Below are 25,416 nucleotides of genomic sequence, written 5' to 3' on the forward strand. Positions count from 1 at the left end.
TAGAAGCATTACATCTTGTGCAGACGATGTAATCTGATGGAGGTTACCGACTGTAAGGTAGTGGTAGGGGAGAGTGTGGCTAGACAGCATAGGATGGTGGTGTGTAAAATGACTCTGGTGGTGGGGAGGAAGATTAGGAAGACAAAGGCAGAGTAGAGAACTGTAAGATGAGACAGGACAAGTGTTGTGCAGCTTTACGGGAAGAGGTGAGACAGGCTCTCGGTGGACAGGAGGAGCTTCCAGAAGACTGGACCACTCCAGCCAAAGTGATCAGAGAGGCAGGCAGGAGAGTACTTGGTGTATCTTCTGGCAGGAAAGGAGAGAAGGAGACTTGGTGGTGGAACCTCACAGTACAGGAAATCATACATGGAAAAAGGTTAGCTAAGAAGAAGTGGGACACTGAGAGGACCGAGGAGAGGCAAAAGGAATACATTGAGATGTGACACATGGCAAAGGTAGAGGTGGCAAAGGCCAAACAAGAGGCATATGATGACATGTATGGCAGGTTGGACACTAAAGAAGGAGAATATGATCTATACAGGCTGGCCAGTCAGAGGGATAGAGATGGGAAGGATGTGCAGCAGTTTAGGGTGATTAAGGACAGAGATGGAAATATGTTCACTGGTGCCAGCTGTGTGCTAGCTAGATGGAAAGAATACTTCGAGGAATTGATGAATGAGGAAAATTAGAGAGAAGGGAGAGTAGAAGAGGCAAGTGTGGTGGACCAGGAAGTGGCAATGATTCGTAAGGGGAAAGTTAGAAAGGCATTAAAGAGGATGAAAAATGGAAAGGCAGTTGGTCTTGATGACATTCCTGTGGAGGTATGGAAGCATCTAGGAGAGGTGGCTGTGGAGTTTTTGACCAGCTTGTTCAATAGAATTCTAGCATGTGAGAAGATGCCTGAGGAATGGAGGAAAAGTGTGCTGGTGCCCATTTTTAAGAACAAGGGTGATGTGCAGAGCTGTGGGAACTATAGGGGAATATAGTTGATGAGCCACACAATGAAGTTATGCGAAAGAGTAGTGGAGGCTAGACTCAGGACAGAAGTGAGTATTTGCGAGCAACAGTATGGTTTCATGCCTAGAAAGAGTACCACAGATGCATTATTTGCCTTGAGGATGTTGATGGAAAAGTACAGAGAAGGTCAGAAGGAGCTACATTGTGTCTTTGTAGATCTAGAGAAAGCTTATGACAGAGTACCCAGAGAGGAACTGTGGTACTGCGTGCGGAAGTCTGGAGTGGCAGAGAAGTATGTTAGAATAATACAGGACATGTACGAGGGGAGCAGAACTGCGGTGAGGTGTGCCGTAGGTGCGACAGTCGAATTTAAGGTGGAGGTGGGACTGCATCAGGGATAAGCCCTGAGCCCCTTCATGTTTGCAGTGGTGATGGATAGGCTGACAGATGAGGTTAGACTGGAATCCCCGTGGACCATGATGTTTGCAGATGACATTGTGATCTGGAGTGAAAGTAGGGAGCAGGTGGAGGAACAGTTAGAAAGATGGAGGCATGCACTGGAAAGCAGAGGAATGAAGATTAGCCGAAGTAAGACAGAATATACGTGCATGAATGAGAGGGGTGGAGGGGGAAGAGTGAGGCTACAGGGAGAAGAGATAGCAAGGGTGGAGTACTTTAAATACTTGGAGTCAACCGTCCAGAGGAATGGTGAGTGTGGTCAGGAAGTGAAGAAACGGGTCCAAGCAGGTTGGAACGGGTGTAGGAAGGTGTCAGGTGTGTTATGTGACAGAAGAGTCTCTGCTAGGATGAAGGGCAAAGTTTATAAAACAGTGGTGAGGCCAGCCATGATGTACGGATTAGAGACAGTGGCACTAAAAAGACAACAGGAAGCAGACCTTGAGGTGGCAGAAATGAAGATGTTGAAGTTAGCTCTCGGAGTGACCAGGTTGGATAAAATTAGAAATGAGCTCATCAGAGGGACAGCCAAGGTTCGATATTTTGGAGAAAAAGTTAGTGAGAGCAGACTTCGATGGTTTGGACACGTCCAGAGGAGTAATAGTGAGTATATTGGTAGAAGGATGATGAGGATGGAGCTGCCAGGCAAGAGAGCTAGAGGAAGACCAAAGAGAAGGTTGATGGATGTCGTGAGGGAAGACATGAGGGCAGTTGGTGTTTGAGAGGAGGATGCAGGAGATAGGCTTACATGGAAATGGGTGACGCGCTGTTGCGACCCCTAAAGGGACAAGCCGAAAGGAAAAGAAGAAGGGTATATCCATGTGTGAGATGCGCACATCTTCATGAACGTCATTTGTCAAGATGTAGGTCCGTCTTCTATTCAGCACATTAGTTGGGATTTCTTTTTATAAAGTTATTTAAAAACGCTTGATTAAAACAACAACAACATAAGTATTTAAAACAAGATCTCCATCGCATAGGAGCTCTGTCGGGAGTCGCCAAATTTTCGATGCGGGTAAATGATGATGTTGAGATGGAGCATGCGCAGAAAGCGCCCCCTTTACAAAATGGGGCTAGGATGTGACTGGACGAGTCTGTCAAAATGTTCGAACACCGCTACCGTGTGTAACATAAAATATACGGCAGCGTGCAAGGTGAATTTCCCTTGAGGGATTCTAATAGCTATGAACACGAGATACGGCAGCACACTGTAGAAACTCGGTATACCGACGTGCCTACGTGGCGGCCATGTTGGAGAAGTCGTTGTTCCCATAGAATGCAATTCATGAACACTGAAATAAAGTCATAACTTGCTCATTCCTCAACCAATTTTGCCGAAGTTTATTGTTTTGTCAACACCAAAGCGTATACTATCAAGGCAAAGCATATTTAAAAAAATAACAAAAATGATAAAATACTGAGAACGGGAATCCCTGTTTACCGGTCATAATTGTACGGCGTTTTACGCAACCATATGCAGCACGATGTATCGGCATCCCTGGTCTTTTTATTTCTTGCCGTCCACACACATTGCGCAGACGACTTTGACCTTCCTCGCTCAGCGTCGCCGTTGGCACGGAGCTCAAAATGGGTGTGTTCTAGCTACGCATACATATGCATATAATTTATATGTCAGAATAGGTAGAGGTAAACTAAGATGAATGAAGAAAAGTAGTAAAGCAGTACGTAGTTCATGTTTGGATATATTGAGGACTGCATTTGAATAATATAAGCCTTGTTTTAGTTTTTCAGAGATAGGGGATGATAAAGACAGTTTAGGTTTTGTTCTTTGTTTTGCTATATATTTGTTATATACATAGTCTGACATACACTCCACCACAGCAGATGGAGGGAATGGCTCTTAAACGTCAGATGCCAACCGCCATAAAACGACTCCAAGCAAAGGGATCACTCCCAGAACGCGTATTGGAGGCGGGGCCGGAATATGACAAAGCCGTTTCCCATTGGCTCAAAGTATGCATGGTGATGACGCAACCATCAAACGCTTGAGGAACTGATATACCTCGACAGGAAAACCAAAGTAAGGCGAGTATTTCGAGCCAACCTGTCAAGGTGTTTTACGAAACGTTCGGCTGTCTTCTATAATATTATTTATTTATTTTTACTTTGTTGCTCGTGGTGTATATAAGACGTTGATAGAAAGTACAGAAAATAAACTGTTGCTTGACAAGAGACCTGTCAAAATAAGCTAGCTGTTAGCCGCAAGCTATCAGCTATCTTCTTGTTTGCGACAACTCAGCTCTCACGCTATCAAAAACAAATAGGAGCCATATTAAAACTGCACTAGTCAAATTACACGTTTCGCTGTATTGAAAATTCGTCTGCGTGGTAGAGCGATAACCCATAGTTGAGTTGGCAATTGGTCGCTGATTCGCTGCAAGTGTAGTTATAAAGAAACGCCAATTTCTTCATGTTAATATCAATTAACCATCAGCATGTGACACCAACATAATTTTAGAGGAAATTCGTGTTTCCAAATACTGTCCCGCTGACTTGTAATCCAAACAAATGATATGAGCATCCTTCTAGTCAAGCAGCAACACAGTTCCTCTGCTTCCTCCACTCCCATGCAACATAACTGCATCATGACTTGGTACTTATGAAACGTAACAACTCATAACTAAAGGATTTTCAGCCCGGCTTTCACACGTACAGCACACACACAAAAAAAAACCTACTTTCTGCTTTCTATTGGCTGTCCTTATGAAAATTAATTTACCGGTACCCTTGTAGCAAGATGTTCTGGATGTCATTCAATCGTACACTAATACCATGCATATTCGCACATCCACTGTTCACAAATTCAATTTTTTTCTTTTTAAAATGGAACCTATCACCAGCTATTTGCTGGTAAGATCACCTATTTGCGGTTTGTGTGCACTTTCTGAAATGACACAAGATGCTGCCATAACCTTTACTAAAATTTTTAAATGATACATCTTGGCTGAGAGACTTTGTATGTCAGGGAGGAGCTAAGTTTAGCCTGGGTTGTTTGTGGAAGTTATGGAGAGTCTTTGCTGCATGTGAGTGTACACACACACACACTTCTGGTGCATTTTTTTCCCATAATCAAATAATCTATAAGCAATTGGTTGTTAAGTATAATGTAAGATGTGTTTGTGAAACTATTTGGGAAATCATAGTTTGCAGTATATTTTCAGTTTATAATTAGAATATAGGCAATTACAAAAAATATTTAAGGGATGCATCAATTACTTGTATTTTTCACTATTAGAGGGCAATGGTTTTGTGTACCTGAATCTGGAAGAGAGAGCATTTAAAGGGAGTGGCAACTTTCTTATAGTCCAGATGTAATGTTTTGAATGTCTTCAGAAAGTAATCCTTGCTTCTACATGTAGTGATTAATATGTGTACACACTGAGGGACATAACAGTCAATCTGGTGCTGCTGTATTGAGGGTTCATAAATTGTACAGTTTGCAGGACAACCGGGCTTTGACAGAAATAGAAGTTATAAGAACACAAAAAATAATGCCAGTCTGTCTGATGCATTACATTAATCCCTATTTGTCTGTTTCCTTCAGATGGCTGCAATCCGAAAGAAACTAGTAATAGTTGGAGATGGTGCATGTGGCAAGACGTGTCTCCTCATCGTGTTCAGCAAGGATCAGTTCCCTGAGGTCTATGTGCCAACAGTGTTTGAAAACTATGTGGCAGATATTGAAGTGGATGGTAAACAGGTAATTCTCACAGGTTTTCCTTAAAGCAATCCTTGATTGAAGAAAAGGGTCGACTTTCTAGTACATGTCAGTACCCACTACTCTGTATATTTATTTCTGACCTGTCACTCTTTTTTTTATAGTAAAAAGGTTACCAAGTAGATACTATATAGTGTGGGTCAACCTCCTACGTTTGAAATTGTCCTGTTAAGGAAAGAGTAAAGCATTTCCATATATGTGTACTGAATTATTTGAGCAACATTTACTTGCAACAGCTTTTGGTTGTTTGACTTGCCCCTATGATAAATTAACATATCATGTCAATAATTGGTTGTTGTGTTAACTTCAGTGAAATTTGTGATGTGTTTGGTCACAAAATTACAAAATGTATTTGAAATCTAAACCTAATGACCGTCTTTAAAAGTAGCCTGTTAATTCCAGGGTTAACAGTTCAAATGGCAAACTGAATCGCCTTACCATGACATTATTGATTACACTTTTTTAAAACATTTGCAGGTAGAGTTGGCTCTTTGGGACACAGCAGGTCAGGAGGACTATGATCGCCTGCGACCTCTCTCTTATCCAGACACGGACGTCATCCTCATGTGCTTCTCCGTTGATAGTCCTGATAGTTTAGGTGCTCCCTTGATATTCTTGTATGTTACTCTCCTCTTGATGGTCAACACAAAGTTTTTATTTGTATACGATGCAGAGAACATCCCTGAGAAGTGGACACCTGAGGTCAAGCACTTTTGTCCCAATATCCCCATTATTCTGGTGGGAAACAAGAAAGACCTGCGCAATGATGATCTCACACGCCGAGAGTTGGCAAAAATGAAACAGGTGATTGAAAAGGATAATGGTGCTGTATGTGTTGATGTTGTGCAGCAGTTATTCTAATGTATTTTACTGTTCTTTGTATTAAACTGAACTTAATGAACCCAAATGCTAAAAGAATAATATTTACGATGCAGTGTCACCTCAAAGGTTGGGTACAACTGACGCTGATTGACTTTCAAAAAAGAACTTCCCATTGAGATGCATTATATTTGGAATAATTTGTTCCAGTGCAAAGCATTATTGAATTAGAAACTTTGTAATTAAGAAAATACAATATTTTAAACAATATTTTTAATTCAAATAGATTTTGATCAACAAATAGACATAATGTGAACATAAAGAAATGCAGAATTTTGATTCAAACTGAATTTTGAGCTGACAATAATTAATTCAAGTCAGCTACATTCCAGTTTTCATAGGACTTTTTTGGCCACTCCAGCGCATTACTAGGTATTAGCCGTTCCTGTTCGAGACTCCATACCGCATGATTTTCTCAGTGGATCCACCTTACATACATACATGCATGCACATAGTTACACTAAGCTTCTTTCTCCTCTAAACTCACACAGCAGCACAACACATCAAAGGTGTTAAAAATTTGTTATACCGTGGACCCCCGCTAGTCACGGTCCGGCCCGGTCTCTATCCCCAATGAATAGTTAAAATCCGCAGATAATTCATGGCCATTATAATTGCATTGAGAATTATTTAAACTCCCCACAATTCTTGGAGAAGCGGGAATAAATGTTTTCGGGGTTGGTTCCTGCTCCAAAAAGAAAAAACAACAAGGAAAATATATTTTTTAAATCCATTCAAAAAAAAAAAAATCTGCGAATTGGTGAATCTGCGGGTGCCGAACAGTAACTATGCGGGGTCCACTGTATTTTAAATGTGCATATCTTCTTTATCAGCTGCTTTTTACTTAATTAAAGTAAGTATTTATTCTTAAAAACAAAACTAAAAAAACGCTTAAAACATCGCATCTACTCGCTTATGGGGGGGGGGGTTGTCATTTTTAGGTCTTTTCACTCACAAGAGTGTGAATACTTCATACCCATTCCTGCCTGCTTTATTTACAAACAAAACCATACAGTTAGTAAATATTCAGCAACGACAAGCTAAATATTTGATTTCATTGCATGTACTATACAAAAGCTTCAAAACAAACCTTGATCATAAACTTCATTTACATCCGCGGTGGGAAACTAATCTTTGTCACAGGCCGCATTGTAGTTAGGGTTTCCCTCGGAGGGCTGCTATGACTGTGAACCCATATAAATGTGTGATCGTCTCATATTATTACATATACACAACAAATTGATGGATAACTGTTTTTGAAATCAGAAGCGAGTAAAAAGTTGTTCAACTATGTATTATTTAATTTATTTTAAAAGAGGTTTGGTAAATTCTTGCAATATCTCAACATTATTACAAGTGAAGACAATATGCATTTGTGATATTTTAGCAAAAATCAGACACCGCTCATGATTTGCTTTGGCGGGCCACCTAAAATTAGGTGGCGGCTCGGATCTGGCCTCTGGGCCTTAAGTTTGACACTTGTAATCTACATGTACTTAGAGGTTTGAGGCGATCTGGATTTCTTTTTGTGCATCTCTTTCACATCCAGAAGTTGATGTACGCTTTGTCTTTGCCACACTTCCTCTGACGGCCGTTGCATGCTCTCCATCTCAGCCATGGTGTACACAGGATCGAATGATAAAATCCATTGCTCACTCCAGTCTGTCAGCCGACACAGTTCAACAGCAGCCGTCAAGGCGCAATAGCAGCTGCAACGTCCCTTCTGGTGTGCAGCTGATGACGAGTTCGCCGAACATGGTGCCCCGGTTACATTGATTAATTATTCAGTTTAATTCTTATTCCATGAATGCAATATTAATCAGAGTACAGGTACTGTGTTTTTACTATTCTTGCTTTAAAATAACATTTTAATATTATTCTCATAGTACAAACCTTCATAAGCATACATTACCCAGTCCAATATGATGACTCTAAAACACACTTTAAACACTCTTACCTTTATTGACAAATGAGGAATAATAATTGACACATTGTTAATGGAGATTACGAATATCACTCTTTAACTGTCACACAAGTATTAAATTAAATCAACCACTAATGTATTATAAAATGTTCAAACATAACATTTGATCAAAATGAAAGGAATATGGCCGTCTGCACTTAACACGGTAGCACCAAGTACAAGAAGAGACCATCTTCTGGCCTGTCACTGCTGTACTTTCCGTACCCACTATAAGTCACAGTTGAACACATTCACAAGTCCGAGTCGAAAGTGGCACAATGCCACCATCCTCTGAGAACAAGGCCCAAAAACAAATAAGAAGAGAGAACCATGTGTTTTTCAGGTTTTAATCTATTTTGTCATTTGGTTAACAGGAACCTGTGAAGTCAGAGGAAGGGAGGGAAATGGCAAACCGAATCTGTGCCTTTGGCTACTTGGAGTGCTCAGCGAAGACCAAGGACGGTGTGAGGGAGGTGTTTGAAATGGCCACTAGGGCAGCACTGCAGGCCAAGAGACGAGGCAAAAAGAGGATATGTCTTCTGCTATAAAGTACCAGATCACACAGGCAAGAAAGTATAAGGGGAACCAAACGTGGCCGAGCAAAGCCGATCGTTCTGATATGACTGTTTTGTTACCAAAAGGAGCCAATTTCGAAGAGTTGAAAATATCAAACAGGCCAAAGGGGTGACAGTCAATTAATGTAAAAAGGGAGTATATTCATTCAAGTCCAATATTATAACAAGTACAGTATATTTGTTAGACCAGAATGTATTCTTTTTCATTCCTTGCCAGAGATACAGATTGTTACTACATGCAGACTTGCATTTCTCTTTGATCAACTTTTTGTATTAAATTCTTCTTAATTAAATTTTGTACAACAATTTACCCAAAAATAAATGTTTCAATTTAGTCAATTGGATCGGACACTGGCTTGTATTAAGGAGAATGGTGTCTGTCATTGACATGGTGACACCTATGGTGGAGTTATTGCTAGCGTCTGTGTGTGGTGAAGAGAGAATTGAAGCACATCATTTAAGAAGTTGGCACGCTTTTTTTTAATGGTATGTTTTATTCTGTATGCCCATTCATTGGCCTGGCTTCTTTAGCCTGGGACAAAGATGACTTACAAATGCATGTTTACCGCTGACAACTTGTATTACCTGTACTATTACAATGGGTACGGAAAGTATTCAGACCCCCTTAAATGTTTCACTCTTTGTTATATTGCAGCCATTTGCTAAGATAATTTAAGTTATTTCCCCCCCATTAATGTACACACAGCACTCCATATTGACAGAAAAAAACAGAATTCTTGAAATTTTTGCAGATTTATTAAAAAAGAAAAACTGAAATATCACATAGCCATAAGTATTCAGAACCTTTGCTGTGACACTCATATATTCAACTCAGGTGCTGTCTATTTCTTCTGATCATCCTTGAGATGGTTCTACACCTTCATTGGAGTCCTGCTGTGTTTGATGATACTGATTGGACTTGATTAGGAAAGCCACACACCTGTCTACATAAGACCTTATAGCTCACAGTGCATATCAGAGCAAATGAGAATCATGAGGTCAAAGGAACTGCCTGAAGAGCTCAGAGACAGACTTGTGGCAAGGTACAGATCTGGCCAAGGTTACAAAAAAAATTATGCTGCACTTAGGGTTCCTAAGAGCGCAGTGGCCTCCATAATCCTTAAATGGAAGACGTTTGTGACGACCAGTACCCTTCCTAGAGCTGGCCGTCCGGCCAAACTGAGCAATCGGGGGAGAAGAACTTTGGTGAGAGAGGTAAAGAAGAACCCAAAGATCACTGTGGCTGAGCTCCAGAGATGCAGTCGGGAGATGGGAGAAAGTTCTAGAAAGTCAACCATCACTGCAGCCCTCCACCAGTCGGGGCTTTATGGCAGAGTGGCCCGACAGGAGCCTCTCCTCAGTGCAAGACACATGAAAGCCCACATGGAGTTTGCAAAAAAAAAAAAAAAAAAAAAAACACCTGAAGGACTCTCAAGATGGTGAGAAATAAGATTCTCTGCTCTGATTATACAAAGATAGAACTTCTTGGCCTTAATTCTAAGCGGCATGTGTGGAGAAAACCAGGCACTGCCAGGCCTGTCCATTACAGTCCCAACAGTGAAGCATGGTGGTGGCAACATAATGCTGTGGTGGTGTTTCTCAGCTGCAGGGAAAGGGCGACTGGTTGCAATCGAAGGAAAGATGAATGCGTCAAAGTACAGGGATATCCTGGACGAAAACCTTCTCCAGTGCTCAGGACCTCAGATTGGGCTGAAGTTTCACCTTCCAACAAGACAATGACACTAAGCACAAGGCTTGACATGATCAGGATTTTTAGGGCCGATCACCGAATTAAAAAAAACGATAAACGATCAAGATAGAGCAATGTGTCCATTTACATGACTTGTTCATTTATTATATATACTGAGTACTGTATCCTTCCATCCATTCATTTTCTGTACCGCTTATCCTCACTAGACAATGACCCTAAGCACACAGTTAAAATAACGAAGGAATGACTTCAGAACAACTCCGTGACTGTTCTTGAATGGCCCAGCCAGAGCCCTAACTTAAACCCAATTGAGCATCTCTGGAGAGACCTGAAAATGGTTGTCCACCAACGTTCGCCATCCAACCTGACAGAACTGGAGAGGATCTGCAAGGAGGAATGCCTGAGGATCCCCAAATCCAAGTGTGAAAAACTTGTTGCATCATTCCCAAAAAGACTCATGGTTGTATTAGCTAGAAAGGGAGCTTCTACTAAATACTGAGCAAAGGGTCTGAATACTTATGGCTGTGTGATATTTCAATTTTTCTTTTTTAATCTGAAAAAAATTCTTTTTTTCTGTCAATATGGGGTGCTGTGTGTACATTTTGGAAAAGAATGTACTTAAATGATTTTAGCAAATGGCTGCAATATAACAAAGAGTGAAAAATCTCAGGTTAAGGGGGTCTGAATACTTTCCCTACCCACTGTAAATAGCTTAAAGCTAACTTGGTTTTCAACTGCAGGGGGATTTTGGTTGAAAAAATAATTCTGGCCAGCTGCTCGAAAGTACTTTACAAACCAGAATGACTGGCCTAACATTGCGATATAATACAATTACTTATTTCGATGAGGACTCCCCCCCCCCCCCCCCCCCCCCCCCCCCCCCCCCCCCCCCCCCCCCCCCCCCCCCCCCCCCCCCCCAAGTACATTTAGAATCAATAACTAGTCATCTGTTGATCAAAAGGAATTACAAAGCAAAAACACAAACACAAATAGTTTAATTGTAACCAGCAACTGTATGTCAAGTAGTTATGATCATTTAATTCCGATCTTTGCTCTTATGAAATCACCTGCAGCATCAGCAGATACCATTGTATGTGTTCAAGTGCCTTGACAGGTTTGGATCAACTTTTGTCATCAATGTATTATGACTTCTTATATACATACAAATATATATGCAGTGGGTCAAAAAAGTATTTATTCAGCCGGAAATTCTCCCACATAAAAAGATGAAAGAGGCCTGTTATTTTCATCATAGGTCTACGTCACCTATGAGAACAAAAATCCAGAAAATCACGTCTGATTTTTTAAAATAATTTATTAGCAAGTTATTGTGGAAGAAAACAAGCAAGATTTCTGGCTCTCACAGATCAGTAACTTCTTTAAGAGGGTCCTCTGTCCAGTAAGGGGGCACTGAAGATGAAAGGTGGCTAAGTCTTTCAGCATGACAATGATCCCAAACACACCGCCCGGGCAACGAAGGAGTGGCTTCATAAGAAGCATTTCAAAGTCCTGGAGTGGCCTAGCCATTCCTGAGATCTCAACCCCACAGAAAATCTTTGGAGGGAGTTGAAAGTCTGTGTTGCCCAACGACAGTCCCAAAACATCACTGCTCTCACAGTTCTGGGGACTGGGGTTCAAATCCCAGCCCCGCCTGTGTGGAGTTTGCATGTTCTCCCCGTGCCTGGGTGGGTTTTCTCCAGGCACTCCGGTTTCCTCCCACATCCCAAAAACATGCATGCTAGGTTGATTGACAACTCTAAATTGCCCGTAGGTGTGAATGTGAGTGCGAATGGTTGTTTGTTTGTATGTGCCCTGTGATTGGCTGGCAACCAGTTCAGGGTGTACCCCGCCTCCTGCCCGATGATATGCAATTACATTTTTTTTTTTTACTTCACCTCTAAAAGATTTTAATAATTTAAAAAAGCGTACCAGTTAGGTCACATTAATGGTGTAAAATTTTTTGAAATTATTTATATGTTGGTCTCTTTTTAGATCACAAAACCCTGTCTTTTGAACAAGGGTGTTTCAACTTTTTATATCCATTGTATTTGTCACACAACTGTGCTGAGAATCTCTAATTGTGATACTTTGTTCCGTTACACCTTGAAATCTAATGATTGTATCTGTTATTTGATTTGTGATGTAATGCAAACAGTTTAAGGGTAAATGTAAATAATAGAGCACAAATGTTCAACCTAAAGTTCAGAAAATGAGCTTCACTATACTTATACTGTACTGTGCTTACTTGAGGTCCTTTTAATTTAGGTTGGTTGAAGCTGGTTGTGATGTTTATCTAAATGGCCGGCCTTAAACCACTGCCAAGAGAACAGCAACTGTAAACGTGACTAACTATAGATGAGGGAACTAATTCTAGCCTTTATTTCCCATTTCCCCCAATTAGCTACATCAACATTTATGCGCAAAGGTAAACAGTCAATACAACTTTATTTTATTCCCATACATTTGTCTCTTCATGTAATCAGTTTTCCGCTTCATATTGTGGTATATTAATTTAAACATGGTGTGCTATCTACTTGCTTGCATTGTATTCAGTCTAAATAGAGCTCAGTATGAAAAAACTAACAAAAACAAATTACAAAATTTCCAGGATAAACATTGGTGATTGGGATATTTGCTTGAGGGATGTGCTATTCATACTATCCATCCATCCATTTTCTTTACCACTAATCCTCACTAGAGTCGCTGGCTGCTGGAGCCTATCCCAGCTATCTTCGGGCGGGAGGCGGGGTACACCCTGAACCGGTCGCCAGCCAATCGCAGGGCACATAGAAACGAAAAACCCCATTCACACCTATGGGCAATTTAGAGTCCTTTATCAACATACCACGCATGTTTTTGGGATGTGGGAGGAAACCGGAGTGCTTGTAGAAAACCCACCCAGGCACGGGGAGAACATGCAAACTCCACACAGGTGAGGCCGGGATTTGAACCCCGGTCCCCAGAACTGTGAGGCATATGTGCTAACCAGTCCTTCACCGTGCCGGCCTACTAGTATTCATTAAAAAATACAGCCCTGTTGTGAATACTTTATCAGTGAGATAAAATTGTTTACAGTCCGTCAAATCATGTCTTATGATGTTAAGTGTGGCAAGAGGGCATTTAGCAAATGTAGATGTCCACTTTACTAACTTCATAGAGTTTACAAGAGTATCTCATTGTTTTAAATAAACAATACACAAAACAAAAAACGTTTTGAAAAAGTTGTGAAATGTAATCTATATGTAACCTGTGGCGCCCCACTAAGCTCAAATTCTGCATTACAACAAAAGAACACAGCCATCGCTTCAATATGACGTAGACAATGCATGTAATGCCCCTTATATGTTCTACAAAATTTGTATTTATGTTTTGAAGGACATTTAATTTCCATGCCGTCATTTGGAGTGGGCCATGAACCGGGCCAGCGCAGAAAATGAATACATTTACTAAATATAAAAAGTAAGATGCTGATAAATACAGGAAGATGTTAGAGGAGCTGAATAGTTTAATCAGCATTGTGTCATCTCTAGTCGTGGCTTTGGTGAAAATGACTTTTTTTTTAAACAAAAATTGTTGTGGATTATATCTTTAAAATAATAGGTAAACTGTCATGTCATCCATTATTCCCATCTATAATTGTTTTCAGTGCTCCTTTAAAGAAAATATTTTACCACTCTGATAAAACTGCCGCTATGATACAGCTATGCTTATTTCTTCCTGGGCTGCAATTGGGCATCATCATTAACTTATGCTCATTTCTGTTAAAGATTTAGGAACAACAGTCCTGGACAGTTTGTCACAGTCTGAGGCTTAGTAAGATAAATTCACATCGTTTTTTTGGTGGAGGGAAAAAAATAAATAAAAAATAAGGCAAGCAGACATTTGACCATGTAAATTTGACAGAGCTAAGCTGGTCTCAAAATGGCAACCGTGTTGTCCCAAAACATCCAGTCTACTGTATATAATCAGAAGAGTCCAGTTGTAATGCAACCAGCTTTGTCCCACCTATCTTTGGGCGAAAGGCACGGTACACCCTGAACTGGTTGCCAGCCAATTGCAGGGCACAAATAAAAAAACAACCATTCACACTCACACCTATGGGCAATTTAGAATCTTCAATCAACCTACCATGCATGTTTTTCAGATGTGGGAGTAAACCTCGAGATAACCCACGCAGGCACGGCGAGAACATGCAAACTCCACACGGGGCCGGGATTTGAACCCCGGTCCTCAGAACTGTGAGGCAGATATAAGACAATTGAACATAGTTAAAAAGAAATGTAAAACAATAGCAAAGTGAAAAACAAGACACAACTTGGTAGACATATTTTAGTGAGTAAAAAGAAACAAACCAGTTAGAAATAGCCGGCTGATTACAAATGCTGTCCACCTGAAATAATGGATTAAAAGTAACTCTATAATGCTTGATGGAGCCCGGACACAAACTCCTGGTAAAAGGGTTCTGAGAAGACAAGAACCAGATGGAGATTTCAATTGAGCAGGTCAGCAGATTGGATCTATATAACACATTCAAGAATGTGACTAACCTCTGTCAGGCTCAATAAAAGAATGTCTAATGAGAAAGTCCAAGACCACCATAGCACAGTTGGGTTTGAAATCTTCAGTGGCCAGTAGTTCCTTCACCTGAAGCAAAGACACATTCAAAAGAAAATATAACATCTTTATATCCTGGATCTTTTACGGTTGCCCTTTAGAACATGGTTCATTCTCTCACCTTTTCAATAGGCAGAAGGTAGAATTCCTGCACTTCTCCATCCCCTACTCTGGGCTTGAAGGCAGGAGGAAGTTCCAAATCAAAGATAAACTGACTTTCTGAAAACACCCCCTCTCCGTCTTCATAGGTGTAGCTAGGGAACAATTTCTCAAACAGTCAGTGCTGCTCATGTACCTTCAATATCAAGTACAGTATGTCGTTTGTAGGCCAAACATACCATATGTCATAACACTGTTCAATATTAAGGTCACGCTGTTTTTTTTTTTTCCATTTTCTAAAATAATGCAATTTACAGTGATATTTTGACGTGCTGAAAAGGGTCTAAACGTACCTTACTGTGGATACAGGGTGGGCCTTTTCTGCAAGTGCTTCTGGGATGCATGCCTCTTCCTGACATTCTTTTACTAGCGTGTGCTTGATGCTCACACCAGCAGCCAGACCACCTGCTGCCTTCAAAGACAAAAGGCCGATCTACTGAATCTCACAACCAGCCATTGTATAAATCACTGTTTACAAAAGTATTTTTTTAAACAGCAGTCATTTTGGCATAGGAAAACAGAAAATAGGTGTTTTAAAGAGGCTTACAACGTTACCTTGTGCATTTTTAAACTAAATTTTAGTTTTGCATTATTTGTGTGTATTTTTAAGATAATAGTTAACTTGTGCAGTGCAATGAATGGTTGCGAAGTGCATTTCACTTACATTCTTGTTTCTCCGGACATGTCCTCTGATAAGGAATAAAATTGTCTGGGTTTTCATGACCTCAGTCGACGTGGATTTATTACACTCTGCCTCTTGTACTGTCTTTGACTATATAGTCTCTCTACAGTCATTGGTTGAGCTACTTGTCAACCACACTCACAAAAGTAGCCACTGGTTAAGTCACTCGTTGTAGTGGGATTTTTGTAATGGAGAAATATTTTTGGGGAGAAATTTGTCTTTCATTGGCTGTTTTTAGGAGCAAAGCAAAAAGGTTTAAAAAAAAAACAGTTCGAACCAGGTGCCACAGCGACACCCAGTCCTAGTTCACAGGAGTTCTACTTCAATTTATACAGTTTTAAACCCTTGTTGATCTATGCCAGGGATCCCCAAACTCTTTCCTGTGAGGGCCACATAACTTTTCCCTTCTCTGATGGGGGGCCGGGGTCAGTTTGTAACAGAAGAAGTGTGTTGATCGGAGGGGTGCCTAAACAAACATTTATTGTTTTCTAGAAAGCAACACATAACCAAATATTAATAACGCTTTCTGGGATCTTCACAGAAAAAAAGTCTGGAAATATGTACAAATGTCACCTTTTTTATATTTGAGAGTTTGTCTACTCGCATTTTGTCTTGCAAGCTATCATACTTGTCTTTGTGACGGGATTCATAGTGTCGGCGCAGATTGCATTCTTTGAATACTGCCACCGCCTCTCGACAGATGAGACAAACAGCCTTTTCTTTGCAATGACCAAATAATAATAATCGTTTGTCCACTGCAGGTTAAATGCCCTGCATTCTGAATCAATTTTTCTCTTTTTTTTTCCAGATAGGGGCACAGACTGCAGAAGGGTGGAATAGAATGTCACGTTCTATTCGTGTATTAGTCTCGATCACGCGGCCAGACTGAAAAAAAAAATGAAAAAATCATATGCGTCTCTGGTATTGTTCAGGGGGCCGGGCCAAATGATGAGGCGGGCAGTAGTTTGGGGACCACTGATCTATGCTATGTCAAGGCTATCTGTGACATATTAAAGCTATATGTTTATATTCAAGTTATGTGTACTATATTAAGACTGTGATGCAGATTGAAGTTATGTGAGGAATATTAAGCTGTGTGTGCCTTAACTGACCATTCATGTTGCCAAAACAATCCCTCTCAAAGCTACGTATTGGCTTAACACGCAGACATCTGAGACACCTTGGAATGTGGCGTTGTGGATCTCGAGACTGGAACACAGGACAGTTACGCGTCTATGTGACCTTGTGAACCTCGAGGTTGGAACAATACAGTGATCCCTCGTTTTTTACGGTTAATGGGGACCAGAACCCCCCTACAAAAATTCACTTTTAGGTGGAAAGTTTAGTCTAATTCAATTACCATAGAAGTCTGGCGTATCATCACAGAGCAAAACACCATACTATTGTTACCTCAACAAGACCTTGCCAATCTACATTGCTGGAGTGTGGTGCTCATGGGTGGATAACTAAACCTGTGAGTGAGAAGGTAACCTATTATTCTGTTATGTGGATAGCAAAGAAAAAAAACTGCTGCCCAAACAAAGTTGAAGATGACAGACTGAGAGAGATTATTTGAGCCGCATCCGGAGATACCTATCATAATCCACCCTCGAGAGGAACCATAGTGTCAAGTATACATGCTTTGTATGACGACAAGAGGGCTCGGCGGAGGTACATGCTTGAGGAAGCAGTGGACATCATTCTCACAGGTGGACACTTAACTTCTGTGAACAATGATACAGTAACTACTTGGGGTATACATCATATTTTATTGACAAAGATTAGATTCTGCAGTAATTTATGTTTATGGTGAGTAAAACAGATGAGCGACACTACGCTGAGGTATGCGCTGACCATTTTGTTGCCAACGGATGGGAAATAAATCACGATTATTCAACATTAATTGAAGAAAATTGTGTGATTATTATTTTTTAAATCTAGTAAGAGCATTATTTTTTTACAAGAGTGCTATTTTTCTTTTTAAAAATATTTTGGAGTTGAAACAGATTAATGGCATGCCATTTAATTTTAAAGGAGAATACTGAATAAATAAGACTTATGAGCTTTGGTCACGGAACAAATTCAACTTGTAAATTCTAAGTACCACTCTAATACAATTTCCATTATTACACACTGTTACATGTTACAGTTTTTAAGGGCCCAACATTGAATTGAAAGAATCTGGAATATTTGACCAAAATGTTTCAGAAAAGAAGTTGTTAGACCATTGATATGTCAGTCTGTATACAGATTTCTAGTATAGACATACATTTTGACTAATTATGGTCTAGAATAGTGATTTCCAACCTTTATGGAGCCAAGGCACATATTTTACAATTGACAAATCACACAGCACACCAACAAACAAAAATGTCACAAAAAGTGGATACATCAGTTACTGTAAATACTGTACTTCCTCCCATCTAATAGAAGACCATTTATTTGTTCTGTCTGTCACAATGCCTCACTGGCATAAATAGAGGAACAAAGATACATTATTTATTGTAAATATTTTTTCAAGCAATTATGTAAAATTTTATAATTTCGTGCGCTCACGGCACACTAATGTGCCCTGCCACACTGGTTGAGAATCATTCTTCCATTTTCTGAGCCGCTTCTCCTCACTAGGGTCGCGGGGGTGCTGGAGCCTATCCCAGTTATCATCGGGCAGGAGGCGGGTACACCCTGAACTGGTTGCCAGCCAATCGCAGGGCACATACAAACAAACAACCATTCGCACTCACATTTACACCTACTTGGCAATTTAGAGTTTCCAATTCATGCATGTTTTTGGGATGTGGGAGGAAACCGGAGTACCTGGAGAAAACCCACGCAGGCACGGGGAGAACATGCAAACACAGGCGGGACCGGGGATTGGATTGAATCAGAATCAGAATCATCTTTATTTGCCAAGTATGTCCAAAACACACAAGGAATTTGTCTCCGGTAGGTGGAGCCGCTCTAGTACAACAGACAGTCAATTTACAGAACACTTTGGAGACATAAAGACATTGACAAAAAACAATTGTGCAAAAAGATGCAGAGTCCTCTCGCACTTAGAGCAGTGCGAATGACTAATATTGCAATAGTCCGGTGCAATGACCATTGTGCAAAGGGCGCTGAGACTTCAAGGAGTGTATGCGGTTTAAAGTGACGAGTAGTGCGATAATCTGGGACAATGTTGGTTGTGCAATGTTACAGATACTCCTCAATCAGTGTGCAAATGGAGCAGATGCTACTCTGGCATGAGTGGCCAGTATATGCAAATAGTGCAGCATGGCGAGACAACCACAGTGAGTGCACGAGTAATACATAATTGGCCCCACAGAAATGTAACAACGAACTCAAGTAAAAAAATTGCCAGCTTGTTGTAATGGAATTATAGGTTAGCTGTTTAAGAAGTTGATTGCAAGAGGGAAGAAGCTGTTGGAATGTCTACTAGTTCTAGTTTGCATTGATCGGTAGCGCCTACCTGAGGGAAGGAGCTGGTAGAGCTGGTGACCGGGGTGCGGAGGGTCAGAGAGGATTTTGCATGCCCTTGTCTTAGTTCTGGCAGCGTGCAAGTCCTCAAGGGTGGGTAGGGGGGTACCGACAATCCTTTCAGCAGTTTTGATTGTCCGTTGCAGTCGGAGTTTGTCCTTTTTTGCAGAAGCACCAAACCAGACTGTGATGGAAGAACACAGGACTGATTCGATGACCGCTGTGTAGAACTGTCTCAGCAGCTCCGGTGGCAGGCCGTGCTTTCTCAGAAGCCGCAGGAAGTACATCCTCTGCTGGGCCTTTTTGAGGACGGGGTTGATGTTGGTCGCCCACTTCAGGTCCTGAGAGATTGTAATTCCTAGGAACTTGAAGGTCTCGACGGTTGACACAAGGCAGCTGGACAACGTGAGGGGCAGCTGTGGCGAAGGATGCCTCCTGAAGTCCACGATCATCTCTACAGTCTTGAGCGTGTTCAGCTCCAGGTTGTGTCGGCCGCACCACAGCTCCAGCTGCTCCGCTTCCTGTCGATATGCAGACTCGTCACCGTCCTTGATGAGGCTGATGACAGTGGTGTCATCTGCACGCTTCAGGAGTTTGACAGTCGGGTTCGCTGAGGTGCAGTCGTTCGTGTAGAGAGAGAAGAGCAGCGGAGAGAGGACACAACCTTGGGGCGCCCCAGTGCTGATGCTGCGTGTGGATGAGGTGGCCTCCCCCAGCCTGACCTGCTGTGTCCTGCCCGTCAGAAAGCTGTAAATCCACTGGCAGATGGCAGGTGAGAGGCTGAGCTGGAGAAGCTTGGATGAAAGGAGTTCAGGGATGATGGTGTTGAACGCTGAGCTGAAGTCCACGAACAGGATCCTCGCGTAGGTCCCTGCACTGTCGAGGTGTTCTCGGATGAAGTGCAGTCCCATGTTGACTGCATCATCCGCAGACCTGTTCGCTTGGTAGGCAAACTGCAGGGGGTCCAGCAGGGGACATGTGACACTCTTGAGGTGGTCCAGCACGAGACGTTCAAAGGACTTCAGACCACAGATGTCAAAGCGACAGGCCTGTTGTCATTCAGACCCGAGATTGCAGGTTTCTTGGGGACTGGAATGATGGTGGAGTGTTTGAAACAGGATGGAACTTCGCACATTTCCAGAGATCTATTGAAGATCTGAGTGAAGACTGGAGCGAGCTGGTCGGCGCAGACTTTGAGGCAGGATGGGGACACATGGTCCGGGCCTGCCGTTTTGTTAATCTTTTGTTGTTTGAAGATGCGTCTCACATCCTGTTCATGGATGGTTAACGCAGAAGTCAGAGGTGTGATTGTGGTTGCTGGTGCGGCCGGGTGGGTGTGTGGTGTGAAAGTGTCCTTTTCAAATCTGCAGTAGAAGGTATTCAAGTCGTGGGCTAGTGTGCTATTGTTCTCAGCTTGGGGGGATCGTCGCTTGTAATTTGTCAGTGATTGGAATGCATGCCAGACTGATTTAGAGTCGTTTGCGCTAAACTGATTTTCCAGCTTTGCTGCATAGATCCTCTTTGCAATGTTAATTTCTTTAGTCAGCTGGTTTCTAGCTCGATTATACAGGGCCCTGTCCCCGCTCTGATATGCGTCCTCCTCAGCTTGGCGAAGCTGCTTAAGTTTAGCAGTGAACCACGGCTTGTTGTTGTTGAATGTGCAAAATGATTTTGTTGGTACACAAACCTCTTCACAGAAACTGATATAGGATGTGACAGTGTCCGTATATTCATCCAGGCTGCCAGCTGAATTTTCAAAGACACTCCAGTCTGTGCAGTCTAAACAGCTTTGAAGTTCCATCTTTGCTTCATTGGTCCACTTTTTCACTGTTTTCACTGTAGGCTTCGCACATTTCAGTTCTTGCCTGTACGTCGGTATTAAGTGAATTAAGCAGTGATCAGACGAGCCCAGGGCTGCACGAGGTATAGCACGGTATGCGTTTTTTACCGTAGTGTAGCAGTGGTCTAAAGTATTATTTTCCCTGGTAGCACAGTCGATGTGCTGCTTGTATTTAGGGAGTTCGTGGTTGAGTTTAGCTTTGTTAAAGTCCCCGAGAATAATGAGGGGTGAGTCCGGGTGTTTTTTTTCAATTTCGTTGACTTGTTCGGCGAGCGTTAGCAGTGCGGCGTTCGTGTTAGCTTGAGGCGGTATGTAGACTCCAGCCAGTATGAACAATGTGAACTCACGTGGCGAGTAGAATGGTTTACAGTTTAAAAACAGCGACTCCAAATGCGGGCTGCAGTGTGTGGTGAGCTCCGTGACGTCCGTACACCATTTTTCGTTGATATAGAGGCATATCCCGCCGCCCTTTGTTTTCCCCGATGATTCCATGTCGCAGTCCGCTCGATGAATGAGGAAGCCGGGAAGCATGACGCTGCCATTGGGTACAGCCACACAAAGCCAGGTCTCCGTGAAGCATATGGCCGCGGAATGTCCGAAGTCTTTACTGGTCTTTAACAGAAGATGAAGCTCGTCCATTTTGTTGGGTAGGGAGCGTACATTCGCGAGGTGGATCGACGGGAACGCCAATCTGTGTCCTCTCTTGCGGAGTTTCAACTGAATGCCGGCCCGTTTCCCTCTGTGGCGCCGCTTCCGTCTCCATGCGCCGAAAACCGCGAACGCCGCTCCGGTGAGTAACTCGGGGAAAAAACTGAGCGGATTTGCGAAATTTGGTGACAGAAAGTCAGGAGTAGCCTCCTTGATGGTTAGCAGGTCTCCCCTTGTGTAAGTGAGTCGTGTAAGGTCTCCAAAGACGGACGAAAAACACAAAAACAATACTAGAGAGCGCGTTACCGAGGCGACCACACTGGTAGGCGCCATCTTCTCCACTCTTCAGAACTGTGAGGCTGACGCTCTAACCAGTCGTCCACCGTGCTGCGGTTGAGAATCACTGTTCTAGAAATTCAGTGTGTTGGTATGGTGCGATAGTGACGTGTGCCTCACAGCCGAGAGGTCCCAGCTCAGGCCCTCCTGAGTGGAGTTTGCATGTTCTCCCTGTGCTCTAAATTGCCCATAGGTATGAGTGTAAATAGTTCTGTCTATATGTGACCTGCAATTGGCTGGTGACAAGTCCAGGATGGGCTCACAGCCAAAGTAAGATGGGATAGGCTCTTGCTCACCCGAGGCATTGATGAGGACAAACGCCAAAGAGAATGGATGAATGAATTCATTTTTATAAGTAGTGAATGGGTGAATTTTTATATGTAGTGAATTGCAAACCAAGTATGTTCATTTGGGCTAAATGTTGTGATCTGTTTGTGCTCACCATGTTGTCTAGTAGTCCAGGATAGGTCTGCTTGGTAGGGGAGCGCCGCGCTAGCCACATGAAGACTTCGCCACTGTTACTAACAATGTAACCATTAATATGGACTCCATAGCGCTTCACCCCAAAAAGGCCTGTTGAACAAATGAAAAACATGAAATGAGCATTAGACGGGACACACGCAGTGATGCAACTGCATGGGTGACTTACTGGTAGCTGCTCTTTCCATCCACATCACTGGAGGGTCTGAGAATTTGTCCATCACATTGAACCTCTGAGAGAAGAGAATATATCAACCAATTAATACTTTTTGTATCAAAACTTTCTAACTTAAAAAAAGCGACAGTGTTTCACAGTGAAGGTACCGGTAATAAAAAGACAACAGATCATTCCCATCTGCAGCCATTTGCTAAAATAATTTAAGTTCTTTTTTTTTCGTGCGCTGATGGGTACTGATAGATTCCGACCTGACTTTCAACAGTCATATCAAAACAATTACTAAAACTGTCTTCTACCATCTGAAGAACATATCCATAGTGAAGGCTTGTATGTGTCAAGCAGACGAGGAGAAGCTCATCCATGCTTTTATCTCAAGTAGACTTGATTATTGTAATGGTCTTCTGATTGGACTCGCCCAAAAGAGCATTAAACAGCTGCAGCTCATTCAGAATGCTGCAGCTCGGGTTCTGACCAGAACAAAGAGGTCGAGCCAGAGGTGGGTAGTAACACACTGCAGTTACTGCGTTACATTTACTCAAGTAACATTTTCGATAAACTGTACTTGTCAGAGTACTTTAAATGCACTGTACTTTTTACTTTTACTTATTTAAGTGAAGAAGGTTCGATATTTTTACTTCGTTACAATGATCGACATGCCGTTCCCAACTTGTATTTCTCCATTCTTACGTGTGCAGGTCTATTATACTCCAGCTTCGACTTCTGCATAGGCCGCCTGTTGCACCAATCCAAGTCATTTGACTCCAATTCACCAATCAGATCACACAAGGCAGTCACATGACTGCGCACGTAGCCTTTGCGAGCCAATCAAGATGAGTCATTTGAGGGGGGGGACTACCGCGCAAGTATGTTTACTTTACAGACTCAAAAAAACAACAGCTTTTTATGCAGCTGTTAAACTGTGACTGCCCAAACTAGGATATTTCAGCCCACTTCTAACTTGAGAAAGTTAGAAGTGGTAGATTGCGGTAAGTTGTAGATGTTTCTATTGTTGTTTTGGCAGTGGATATGGCAACATTAGCCATAACCTATGGTGTTGCACACGCACACACAATCACTAAGTCTAGTCCGCAAACAGCTTCTTCATGAAGTCATTGAAGTGAATAAAGCAAATAATGTTTATGTAGGGCCCAATGCACGTGTTGCTGGTTTTTGGGCAGTTAAAAATTGAAATGGTGACAGGTGTGTGTCGACTCTCATATATTATTATTTTTATTTTATTTTATTTGATGTTCTTGCTCCAATTTAAAAAAAAAAAAATCAGAACTTACTCTTTGATATTTTTTTTTCATTGAGTACTTTCTTACTCAAGTAAATATTTGGATGACTGCTTTTTACTTTTACTTGAGTCATATTATTCTAAAGTAACAGTAATGTACTTGAGTACAATATTTTGCTACTCTACCCACCTCTGGTCAGAGCATATTACTCTAATTCTAAAGTCTACACTGGCTCCCAGTCATCTTCAGAAGAGATTTTAAAGTTCTGCTACTGGTCTATAAATCACTACATTGTTTAGGTCCTGAATACATGAAAGAAATGCTAATGAAATATATACCCAGTTGAGCTCTGGGATCTAAAGACTCAGGTCAAATAGTGGAGCACAGAGTCCAAAGCAAACATGGTGAAGCAGCATTTAGCTATTATGCTACACACAAATGGAATAAATTGCCAACAGAAGTGATGTCAGCCCAAGTGTGAATGCTTTTAAGTCCAGGTTAAAAACTCTTCTTTTTTCCCCCATGCTTTTTAGAGCATTTGCACTTTCAAATGATATTTCTTGCACTGTATGCTGATTACATTTTTTTCTCTTTGTTTATAAGATGTTTTTTGTTCTTTGTTTTTAAATACCTTTAATCATGTAAAGCACAGAGTTACCTTGTGTATGAAATGCGCTATACAAATACATTTGCTTTGCTGAAATAAGAAATTGCAATGGCTAATAGACTCTAAATCTAAACCGCTGGAAATAAAGTTCCTTAAGACGCAATACTATGTGCGTTAATGATAGCCGTAATGGCCTACCACTGCTGTATTGTGTCTCACCTCATTTCTCCAGCCTTTTAGGCAGCGCAGTGAAGGATCGCGTCTCAGGTTGGACAGAACAGCGTCCACTGCTTGGGACCTTTTGTCGTACGCGTCCAGGCTGCTACACAGTGAAAGCGCGCCCCCGAGTGGCGGTCTGAACACATCTCCGTAGCTCGCCAGCAGCGAGGCTACGTGTGGCACAATCCAGCCAACTTTGATTCCATCAACCTCAAAACGAAGACAATTGGCACGACAAGAACCTACGGACGACATTTTGTCACTGACAAAATGGCCGGAATGGCCGAGTTAACACAACATAAAGTCAAGCATTTACCTGGCAAATAAAAGTTATTCATTCGGTGGAGGAGCTGGAGTACTTTATCTGACCAGACAGCGTTAGCCATGGTAAACTGCAAGTATGCTCATGTGCTACACTCTACTGCAGCTACTCGGGTTAAAGTAACAACTTGAAATAATGTGTGTCATATGCTTCATTGTGTCATCTTCTTCTGTGTGGTTTAACAGCGGTTGCAAACGGTTGGCTATCATCGCATTTGCGCCACCCATTGATCTGGAATGTAAACAATAGAGGTCAGCGTTTAATCCCCCCAATGTAAAATATGTTAGCAATGCAAGCACCGCTAGTAATGTCAATATTTTTGATGCATAGGTG

At 41.8% G+C, this 25,416-nt stretch overlaps 2 protein-coding genes across 3 annotated transcripts; one reads left to right on the forward strand and one right to left on the reverse strand.

Annotated features, from left to right (window-relative positions):
* Positions 1-3,393: 3,393 nt before the first annotated feature.
* On the forward strand, positions 3,394-8,903 carry LOC133408356 (rho-related GTP-binding protein RhoA-C-like). 2 transcript variants are annotated; one of them, XM_061687159.1, is made up of 5 exons: positions 3,394-3,459; positions 4,979-5,134; positions 5,630-5,750; positions 5,826-5,956; positions 8,369-8,903. In XM_061687159.1, exons 2-5 carry the CDS (start codon positions 4,979-4,981, stop codon positions 8,540-8,542), a joined length of 582 nt encoding a protein of 193 aa, XP_061543143.1. In that variant the 5' UTR covers positions 3,394-3,459; the 3' UTR covers positions 8,543-8,903. The 2 variants fall into 2 exon arrangements, with proteins under 2 accessions (XP_061543143.1, XP_061543151.1); XM_061687167.1 differs by having other exon boundaries at positions 3,394-3,454.
* Positions 8,904-13,236: 4,333 nt separating this feature from the next.
* Positions 13,237-25,252, reverse strand: tpk2 (thiamin pyrophosphokinase 2). The gene is made up of 8 exons (XM_061687232.1): positions 25,078-25,252; positions 24,762-25,003; positions 22,689-22,752; positions 22,482-22,612; positions 15,347-15,465; positions 15,016-15,148; positions 14,828-14,924; positions 13,237-14,742 (listed from the first exon to the last, which is right to left on the reverse strand). The coding sequence occupies exons 1-8, from the start codon at positions 25,145-25,147 to the stop codon at positions 14,696-14,698; spliced, it is 903 nt and encodes a 300-aa protein (XP_061543216.1). The 5' UTR covers positions 25,148-25,252; the 3' UTR covers positions 13,237-14,695.
* Between the last annotated feature and the right edge of the window lie 164 nt (positions 25,253-25,416).

The sequence above is a fragment of the Phycodurus eques genome, chromosome 1, assembly GCF_024500275.1.
Source record: "Phycodurus eques isolate BA_2022a chromosome 1, UOR_Pequ_1.1, whole genome shotgun sequence".
Classification (NCBI taxonomy): Eukaryota; Metazoa; Chordata; class Actinopteri; order Syngnathiformes; family Syngnathidae; genus Phycodurus; species Phycodurus eques.